At 39.2% G+C, this 11,310-nt stretch overlaps 1 protein-coding gene across 5 annotated transcripts in view; it reads right to left on the bottom strand.

The window, feature by feature from the left end:
• veph1 (ventricular zone expressed PH domain-containing 1) overlaps window positions 1–11,310 on the bottom strand; it is a 59,387-nt gene that overhangs the window by 25,436 nt on the left and 22,641 nt on the right. For 4 of the 5 annotated variants that reach the window (XM_026320419.1, XM_026320428.1, XM_026320410.1 and 1 more), the window contains 2 exons: window positions 4,525–4,688; window positions 3,068–3,277 (listed from right to left, as the gene is read on the bottom strand). In XM_026320419.1, coding sequence (XP_026176204.1) covers window positions 3,068–3,277; window positions 4,525–4,688 — 374 coding nt within the window. Of the gene's footprint in view, window positions 1–3,067; window positions 3,307–4,524; window positions 4,689–11,310 lie in introns of those variants that run through there. The other variant, XM_026320446.1, reaches the window with a different exon arrangement.

Raw genomic sequence — 11,310 nt, forward strand, 5'->3', positions numbered from 1 at the left:
GTCGAGTCTAATATTTCAGTTTTTTATATGTTGACCCAGGTGTAATTTTTTTAAACCTGTATACTTTATGGCAGGGATGTCCAACTCCGGTCCTCGAGGGACACTGTCCGGCTTGTTTCCAACTCTTGCTGTCCTGTCCACTGCTGATTATCTGGCCAATCAGCCAATCAGAAGCTGGGGTTGGAAGGGGGGAGACAAACTGAATTGGCAAGTTGGAAAACAAGCAGGACAGTGTCCCTCAAGAAACATGGGCTGAACACCTCTCCTTTTAAGGCAACATTGTGTTAGACCTCATGTATTGCTTTACTGAATAATGAAACACTAGCTCAAAAATGACACCTTGCTGACACCTTGTCAGAACAGAACTGCTAGGCTAAATGTCATCACAGTCCACTGAGGGTTCTAGTTTTCTGGTCTCAGAGAACTTTAATGAAAATGATGATATATTCAGATCTACCAAGCAGAAAACAGTATAGACTAACTCAGGAGGTAAAGGAAGCCCGAGAGAGTGTTGCACAATCAAGTTAGAGTAAAGTACAAATGCATGCCAATAAGAACGTGTGTGTGTGTGTGCGCGCGTGTGTGCATGAGTGTGTGTGTGTGTGTGTGTATGTGTGTAGGGCACAAACATGAACCCACAGGAGGCACTCTCCACTGCCATCACCAGGAGGCCTCTGCAGAGGCATTTCCCAGAAAAGCATGGGTTATTTTCCAAATGATTCCAATGTGAAGAAAAACAGAACACTGACATTCAGTGCGTGCACTAAAGCTGTATCGGAGGAAAGGTTGGTCTGGAGTACTAGAAAACTTTATTATGGTTTCCAGCTCCGTGATGGGAGGATGTGTGTATGCGAGAAGACGTGCAGTCAAGATATATTTTCCTCTTTCGTTAATTTCACTAAATTGTCCTTAAACTGTCTTAAATGGACCCAGGGGAAAAGAGCGTGGGAGCTCTCACCCTGCCCTGTCCTGCTGTCACTTGCTTCAATTTGTTCATACACATTACACACTGACTAAAATGTGTGACTTCATCCTTTCATTACATAGACAGACAAGGACAATTTGCTTAGACAGCACAAGTGGCTATAGTCCGCTCATACACTATGCCAGTCATGTTTTTGTGACAGGTGCCATGATGTACAGAATACGTAGAGAGTAGACTGTTTCTGCTGTTTGTCTCATAATTTATTGCTTTGATTTCAGGTCTTCCGCATTGCCATGTTGCTTTGTCATAAAGACTACATATTTTAAGGCTGGCTTCAAAAAGTATTTGTGTCTATGCACTATTGAGAATTGGGAAAGAAAGACGATATCCACAGGTGCAGTTACCATTAACTTTAGAGACAGACCACAAAAAAAAAATTATTGGACAAATTTAAAAAAAAGACCTGATGGTAACAAATGAAAAGTCAAAGTTATCACCTAGTTATTTCAATGGCATCAGTGGTAATGGTTATCTCAATTCTCAATGGCACCCACTGGACACGATGAATGTCTGTCCATCCATCAATTAGAGATCTGTACTAACATGGTAGGTCAACCAATGACTAAAATGAAGATGGGCTTAATATGGGATTACAGAATCAGGTCACTTATACAATAATACTTAATGACTGCCCCCACTGTGTCTATGTCAGAGTTGGAGAAACCTCAACCAACATCACTCCCTCGCTCTCCAGCTCAGTCAGCAGTAATGCCACCTTGCAGTACGCTTCATTTGCTACGTTAATTAACCATCAATCAGCAGCTCAAGTGTTTTAACACAGGTCTCCAATTACAGTTGAGCACTGGCTGAAACGCCACTTTTTACTTCAAGGAAAGTGCTGTAGCAGGCAAATGAGCAGCCAGATCTGCAGGGCAGCCAAGTGTTTAACCCCATGAGTTGGCCAAAATGAGGCTCATGGGACACATTTAGCCTTGTTAGGAACAAAATTTGATATTGTAAATATTCCAGAAAATGTAGAGTATTAGAACAGAGGTTGCACAGAAGTTGTAGTCATATTGTGATATTTTGAGCCATGAATGCCTTTACAAATTTGAACTGGTATAAATACTATGCATGTAAAACCTGAATTACTGCATCATTAATACCACATGAACATAATTTCTAAAGTTTAAAATGCAGTTTATGGCGCACAATTGAGAATAGCATATTTTGTCGTACATATGCAGGTACATTTCCCCTTCTTTGTCAGCACATTTAGAACCAAGTAAGATTCCCGAGGGTAATGTCCTCATATAGTGTGTTATGACTGCAACATTAGGCTACAGACTCCTAACAGCCCCAGTGCTGTCTGTTTAGGAGAGATGCTCCCACTGAACAGTGACCTGCCCAGCGTGTCCATTGTGAGTGTGTTTTTTATACTTGGCAGGACAACAAAGAACGAGTTAGTGAGAATGCTGCTCATTCCTCCACACTCATTAAAATAATCACTCCTGCCTGTTTTAGCGTGTGTGTGTGTGTGTGTGTGTGTGTGTGTGTGTGTGTGTGTGTGTGTGTGTGTGTGTGTGTGTGTGTGTGTGTGTGTGTGTGTGTGTGTGTGTGTGTGTGTGTGTGTGTGTGTGTGTGTGTGTGTGTGTGTGTGTGTGTGTGTGTGTGTGTGTGTGTGTGGATATTTGCTACTGCAGATCTGAGGTGCATGAACACCATTATTTCTGTGGCATTTTTTACATAAATTTGACCACTGGAGTGAAGTCTGTTTTGTTTGCAAGCAGTCGATGCACGAGCACTACGGACACTTTGTTGTGTTTAGCTAAGAGCATGCACCGACCATTTGTGCTAGCTCAGGGTTTGACTGTTTTTTAAAGAAATCCTCACTCTCTGTTTTTCTTCCTTCATTGGAGTTTGGGAATAAGTGCTAAATGACTTTTAAGTTTAACCATTTTCAACAGATGTGCAGCTGCAACACACATCTGTTCGTATCCTGCATGAATTTCTGACTTCAATCATGTTGTGTAATAAATCCACTTGGCACTCAGTGAAACACATACTTTCTATATCAACTGCACTGTATCTGTGCTACAACCCGTCAATGTGTGTGTGTTTTGAGTATGTGTGTGTCGGTACCTCACTGATGATGCCCACAGCACCATGAACTTTGGCCACATGACCTAGGAAAGCGGGGCATTGCTGTCCCACAATCCTCAGCGCTGGCAAGAAGCTGACCAATGAGGAAGGGCTAGCCTGCGACACGTCCACGAGCGTGCCCAACAGCGCCTCAGTTAGGGATTTATCACTTAGGTGACCAACCAGCGCGGGAACCTGTGGACTCAACATCTGTATGGATAAGGAGACACAAAGATAAACTGGGGAGAAAGTTAAAGAATTGTTTTTTTTTTTAATTAGAAATAATTTTGACACTGTTTGGGCGTCGACACTTAATGCATCTTTTATGAATGTGAGACGAGCGACTTTGGAGCAAGATGAAGAGCTTGGAGACTAACAATAAACTGTAGGATTGCCTTGGCTGAGGGAATGAACAGTTCCTCCTCATTATCTGTACTGTTCACACTGGATTGCACTGGAACAGACAATGCACACCATTGCAGCCCTCACGCTGCTAATTTATGAGTCATTTGTTCTGAACAGTTATGTTAATGTCAAACAGTATCAGAAGATGTGTAATCACTAAAAATAAAGTCATGTAATTCCAAAGTTACATATCATTGTCATTTTTAATCTTTTGATTAACACATTATTTCCAGTAAGCTCATATGAGGATGCAGAGGGTTTGGTAACTGCTGTGATGAATGCAGCCACAATCACAGCAGAAATATTTTGTGTGTCTGTGTGAGGGGGAAAATTCAAATAACTCCAGATGGTTGGTTTAGTTTCTCCACTCTTCAAGTGAGACTGTCTGTGTTTCACCACCATGTGCTCTGTTTGCTGGTATGTGGTACTTTCTCCTCATGCTGAACAGCTAACTCTGATCCAAAATATGCAGGATTAAGGGAATTCCTACTGAGAAATGTGTACTCCAATGCACTGATCCATTTACCGGTACTGTCACCTACTAACTACGTTCCTCTCGTTTCTTTGTTTGTTTTCTACATTTTTCTATATAAGCTCATTAAGGGGGATCTAGCAAAGTTTGATGGTAAATGGTCTGATTAAGCTTGACTCACAGGCAGAAATGTTTTACTGAGCCACATGGATAATGTATTGTAAATATTACAAGTACAATTTACACTTATGTGATGGCCACAGAAGTTCAGTTTTTCTTTAGTTGGAGAGTTATTTTCAGACACACTCACAGTTCTCATGTAATATAACTTATTTCAAATAATGACATACATATAATATGGCTGGTGATTGATTTTTAAATTAGTTTTTCCAGGGCTGACAAAAAGTTTTTAAAAATATAACAAAACCTTTATAATTCCGTATCTGGAAACATGACTAGTTTAATTGAGATAATAGACTTTGGCCCGTGCTGTTATAAAAACAATAACATAACACAAGAATAGTTTTGCTCACCCACACTAAATTGGCTTTCATTCATTCAAAACTACACAAATACTCACAAGTGGATGTTGCTCGGCAACCATTTGAATGAGTCTGATCAAGTGTTGTTGCTCTGGGGACTCCAGCTGTGACATCATCGCAGTAAGGTTGCCTAGGTGACGGTGGATGGTGTCTGGTTGTCTTGGGTAAACTGATGGTAAAACTCGCAACAGCATGTGGTTACCTGAGAGTGAGAGAGAGTGAGAGAGAGTGAGAGAGAGAGAGCTGTTTTCAGACCCATATTTAAATCAAAGTTGATGATACAGCGACGAATTTTGCAACCGCCATTTTTTTTAAGAGTTGCTAGGAAACAATAGTTAGAGAAACTTGCGCACGGTGGAGACGAAAGTCACTTCTCTCGTACAGTGTCTAAAATATGTTTAATTTCCATCAAATTAACACCCACAATTTCTCTTGCCTTCTCAGAGCTTATTCAAACTCTGCTTGAAAATACAAAGACAGTATGAAAAACACCAGATCTATGTATGTTTTTATTGATTCTATACTGTATTACACATTTTCTTGCTTTTATACATTTATTTCTCACTTAAAGTGTCATACTAACTAGTCTTTATTCCATGTACAATATATCACTGCTGTTTGTGCTGTAGTTTGTGTTTTTGTTGTACCGTATGGAAACACCTCTCTGCACAAAGCCCATCAGTGTAAAGGTACGATACTTGACTGTGATAGTTTTAGCTGGTTGTCCTGAATAAAATAGCCACAGAATGTATGTACATGCTTTGGAAATGTTCTGTCAGATTGGTTGAGCTTCACTGAGATTCATTTGATTGGCAGTGCCACTTTATATCAGACACATACACAAAACCAGAGCATGCTGTGGTTCTCATTTGTTCGATTGCCAACAAATTCAGTCTGTGACACATTCCACGTATGACTGCCAACTTGTTGTGGTTGACAAACACGAGTGTCAGAAACATGTTCTGACTGTTGAAACCTGAGTACCTTTGCTGTGAAGCAGCAGGGCGATGGAGAAAAAGTTGTCAAACTTCAGCAGCTGTCTTACAGCTAGTGTTTGTTGAAGCATCAGACTTTCTGTGTTGCATTGTCACATCTTAACAGTTCATTTAGTCACAATAATTTATTTGGATTTATGGCTCCACTGTATGAAACTGGAAATTCCCTTTAAGATGTTTGTGGTGTAGCTGTTAACGTCAGGAGGATTTGCTGTGACTTTTATTTTCTTTAGAAAACACACACAAGATCCTGAGTCATGATAAAACATCTGTGTTAAGTAATAAAACATTCTGCATTTGTTGTCAATATTCCTTGAGTGATGCTGATGCAGGAAAAGAAAGTCAGTACTAACGCATGACTGAACATAAAGGCATCTGTAAATCAGCACGCAGCCCAACAAAACCCGAGGCATTACCCAATAGCCTTTGACTCAGGCATGAAACATCTTTAAATGATTCACATAGCTGAATAAAGACTTGTTTTCAAATGGTAGGTCCATTATTTGTGACATTTCAAGATTTCAAACAATGGCTTTTGTATCAGGAAACAGTCTAAACTCAGGAGAAGAGATTTACTGTTTAACTGTAGTAACATCTTGGACATAATGATAAAAGTTTCATAGAGTAGAGGTTAAGGTTTTTTATGTGGTGTTAATTTTTGGGGATTTATTCTAATATTTAGAGAGTGAAGTGCAAAAAAAAGGTTTAACAAAGGCAGAGAGTTGAACATTGATCAAGAGTACATTGATGTTTAGGGATGGAAGGAGCTAATGTAAAAGGATTAAAGGGGTAGTTCAGCATTTTGAGTTATGTCTCATCTGTTAATGAAAACTGTCATTTTTTGCTTTTTGTTTTACCCCAGAAAACAGTTTGTTTTCTCATAACAGATTATCCAGTTATTCTGACAAACAAAATGTAGATTTTACAAGCTAAGATAATATTTCAAAGAAAACAACTTGTTTCCTTGACATCACAGGATTCATACGGAGAACTCAAAAATGAGAGTCTGGTTTAATGGAACAGACAAGAGATTTCCTCAGCATTAGATCATTTGAGATCCAGATTAGTGTTACTGGTATATGACTGAGTTGTCCATGGTACTGGTTGTTAACGTGCAGGTGGAACTTGTTTTCAAAGCTTTCCCATGAGGAGTGATACTTTTGAGATGAGATAAACTTTATTAATCGCTGAAAGAAAATTCGGGAGAATTTTCATTTTGTAACTTAACACATTTGCGTGAGGCTCAGCCACAGAATGTTCTACTCATTTGTGTCTGAAGCTTTGTTGCTAAATTGTCTAGCTGTCCTTGATTAGAGACAGTAACTGTGTATGACAAAGTCAACTTGAGGTTTAATCTCCTGGAGAATCTCTGAGGGAAGTATGCCCATTTACAAGTGTGAATAAAGGAAAACCAGAAGGCAAGTGCTTTGTGAATCACTTATTTCAAAAATTCCACATGTGGCTCATATGATCACACTTGATTTCAATTGTCAAGTTCGCTGTCATGACTGTCAGGGAGGATCCATAATTGTGTCAAACAGCTAGAAGCTAAAAATGTTTATTTATTTATTTGACCTGTGAATGGTGCAGCTTGGTCACTGCAGAAGCCTAAATAACGGATTTGACATCATATGCAACACATAGCTCAGATATGTACAAGGACTGGAACTGATCAACAAAAAAGACTCTCTGCTGTGTAATATTCTGTGCAAAGGCAGAAGACAATCCACATAAATATTTAGAAGATTTTCTGACTCTCATGTCCCTTTCTCCTTTAATCATAGTTTATACTGTGTAACATTACACACACACACACACACACACCATCTGTACACATCTGACAATCATCATAAAAAGGAGATATTGGACAGGGAATGAGAAAGCTGGTAATAACCATAAACTGAGGCTGTAGTTTACAGGTCTGTTCAAAGGAATGTTAAAAGGCAGGAGGAGGAGGATTTATAGAGCGTACCTATTTCAGCAGCTTCTATACTGTACCCCCGGGCGTGCAAACACACACGCACACACACACACACACACACACACACACACACACACAGACACCACACTACACACACATTGGCTTAACTGGATGAACTATTCAGATTATACACATATATATGAACATACTATACTTAAAGAGCATATTATACTTACTGAGCCTTATGTTTCAGACTCTTCCATTGACTGTCACAACTCATTTGTGTGTGTGTGTTCATGTGTGTGTGTGTGTGTGTGTATGTGTGTCTGTGTACAGCCTCTGACCTTCATACCTTCATTCCAGCAAACACCCAACCCATCATCATGACTTACAAATCTCAGTAAAATATCCTCTAATGACCTTTGGTCCTTGTGCTCACAAAGGCGACATTTTCTGAAGGCTCCTCAGACACTTTCCAAGAAGAAAAACAGAATCCACTAACTGATCTGTCAAACTATTGTTGGCTTTATGTGAAGAGGCAGGAGAGGACATGATGGCTTTCTTTTAGCGTGCAGTTTTTCCAAATGTCACATTAGAATCCCAAAGTGAGTACTAAAAAAAAATTAACAAATTCTGGAGAAGAGTTAACTTTGAATAAAAAAGAAAAAAGACTGTTGGCTGTCCTAAAGTAATATTCTGTCCTTGTCCTTACCATATTAAAATGTCTGCAAAATACGTCCATGAAGCCCCTAAGAGGACACTAAAACAATCTGAGTCATGAGAAAAATGATTGCTGTAGATATATTTGTGGTTAAAAGCCAATAAAACTCATGGCAATGACAAAGCCATAAACAGAGCTCGACCAGTGCTTCTAAATCAAAATAACTTTCTGAGATAAACATTTATTCTGTGGTAGCAGCCTAAGTTCTTTTACAATAAAGCTGCAGCTAATGATCAGTTTTGTTGTTAGTTTCAGTTATTTCCTTAATTAATCGAGTAATCGTTTGGTCTGTAAAAACTGTTAAACTGGCCTATTACAAGGGCCCAGTTTTACTAGTGACACCTTAAACAGCTCAAACAATTATTACTGTACCTGTACTCTGAAAACTCATGCAAGGGAGTTTATATTAAAACAACCTGCAGAGATCAGCACAAACAGTATCTGGGTAGAGGATGTTTCTGGAAAGCTTTATGACTTAAACATGTTTTCTGTAACTTCCACCACTCATTTCATGGATTTTCCATAAGTCGTATATCACGCAGCTCAAGTAACCCCAGGTGGACAAGGGCAGGGAGAAACTGTCAAATCAAAATGCAAGAAACAGGAGACAAACCTCTCCCAGAGAGCCCATATCATTAAGATTCTATGCATTTTTGTTGCATGAATAAATCCCCCCTGTAAGTGTTTAGGCCCATATTAAATATGACCGCCCAGCTCTCTGGAAGTCATCCAGTTAACAGAGTACAAAGAAAGACGTGTGGCTTTTCATTTTATGTACACCTGACTCAAAATGTTTCATGCAGAAAAATATTTGATATCTAAATCAGAATGTTATATCATAACAGCGGGCCGATTCATAGATCTATAGCAATGCATACACACAGAAACAGCAAAGCTCAATCTCAATGACTATAATTCCCCCTTTACCAAGATAACTTTAGACCCTGGGTCTCGAAGGCAAAACCACATATTCATTGTGACATGAACTTACTCTTTTCCCTATACTTATTAATAATATATGACTCAGTGACACTTTTGGTCTCTGATGGGTCCCAAACAGATACATTACTCAACATTTCCTCCACTAACTTCTGAGTCAGCAGCTGGAAGCAGGGGTGCACACATCTGCCTGCTTGATATCATGTAGTCCCTTAGGGTAAAGTCGTTTCAATAAGCCATTATAAACAACAATGTAAGTAATTTGTCATTGTATTCCAAAAAATGACTCATTCACAGTTTCTGTACTGACATTGTTATTGCTAAGTTATGTTTAAAAATCAAAATCTGTTGGGTTAGGTTTATGATTTCAACAAAACAGCGTTGACTGTTGACAAGATACAAACCCTAATCTGAGGTGCCAAAGACAAAGACCACATCTTTCATGCCACCTAATTCACAGCACTCAAGTAACATCTAAAACTGGCAGATGAAATAGGCTGTGTAGCCCACTGATTCTTCTGACCAATCATGTGAGTTCCCAGTCAGCTTCTTGCCAATCTCAAGTGGCAGCCTCAAGGCAAAAAATGTGGAAACATTTACACCGCGTACATGTATCAGTGTTAATTTTAAAAAATGTGAAGAGTTCTTTTTCACAACAAAAACAAGACTAAAACTAAAAAGCAGCCCTGACAAACGAGAGCTATGACTAATTGGGTTATGTTTTATGTCAACGAATGAAAACTAAATGAAAATGTAAAAGGTTCACATGAAGGATAGTAACAATTCAGTTATTGCTTTCATTTGCTTAATTACAAACTAATCTCTAATTCTGTGGATGTTTTGTATTGGGCACAGACAATGAAAAGGTCTCATTTACAATAAATAGCTGACTCAGCCTTTTTGAATCTGTCAGTGTACCATAATGCATATGTGCAGTGTGCACATAACATGGAAACAAACCTGAGAGCTAGAAGACCTTTTTTGCTCATGAGGCAGGTAAATAATAATTAAATAAAAACAGAAATTAGTCTAAAATGTCACTGATCTAACTAGACAAACTCAAATAAATGTAATGTTGGTCTGCTGTCGCAAACTCTTTTCTTACAATTAAAGGTCTGGCTTTGCAGCTGTCTGAATGAAAAGGCTGTTCCACCCTTATAACAAGTGAGCAAGTGTGTGTTTCAGTGGGTATTTGAGTGAGTGAAAGCACAGGCAGACACAAAGATCAAGGGTGGGAGAGTGGGAGAGGGGGCAAATCCTAAAATCCCATGCGGAAGACATTATTTCCATCTCCCTTGAAAATGCACACCACCAAGTACAGACACATACACACTAGAATAAAGGCAGCTCACACTCAAATCATACAGACAAACATGCACACAAATAAATAAATAAACAGGAGAACAATAAACCCTTTGAGAAACCCCCGATGTTCCAATGAACCTAACTTCCCACACACACACACACACACACAGTCTCTGCATGGGGCAAAAATCAGCAAAGTTTGTGTTCTCTTCTTCCTCCCCCTTCCATTACCTCTCTCTCCCTCTCTCGATCTCTCTGTGAGTTGCAGGAGCTGCAGTTATATCTGATTACAACATACAGGCTACCTCCAACGACGCATTACTCACATCCTCACTCACAGGCTGAAGTGCATCTTTTATATTTCTCTACTAGTAAGAGCCAAATGTTTTCACAAGGATGGAAAGTTTGACATTTTTTTCCCAATACATTTGCTCATTTCCTCACAGGACATTCCCCACATGTTTCAATGTATAACTCTGTGTAGTAACAGGGTTAAAGGGTTACAGAGGTTAGGGACTAGGATCAGGCTCAGATCTGGACATCGAGGACTATTTTTAGTGAGAGCTTGGCTTTAGAGCTAATGTACACAAATTACATGTTGTACTGGATTACAAGCACCACGTTTCACTACAGAACATTAGGCCTCTTGCACGTAATGAGTTCATCTTTGTCTTATTCTTTGTCTTGTTCATCAACTTTTTGGTTCACTTCCTCACACTGCTCTAACATGCTTTATATAATCTGGCTAAACCATAGGAGTGTTTACAACCTGCTTGTCTGACTGCTCATGTTTGTTGCTATCTGACTTTGCTATAGCTGTCTCACTGTGATCCCAGATCTCAGCAGTTACTGTTGGGAGGCATTATATCCAATGCAAACCATTAAAGTATGAAGAAAAGGCTTAAGCTTATTAAAACATTGTGTGCATGTGTGCGTGCATGCG

The sequence above is a fragment of the Mastacembelus armatus genome, chromosome 13 (genome assembly GCF_900324485.2).
Source record: "Mastacembelus armatus chromosome 13, fMasArm1.2, whole genome shotgun sequence".
Classification (NCBI taxonomy): Eukaryota; Metazoa; Chordata; class Actinopteri; order Synbranchiformes; family Mastacembelidae; genus Mastacembelus; species Mastacembelus armatus.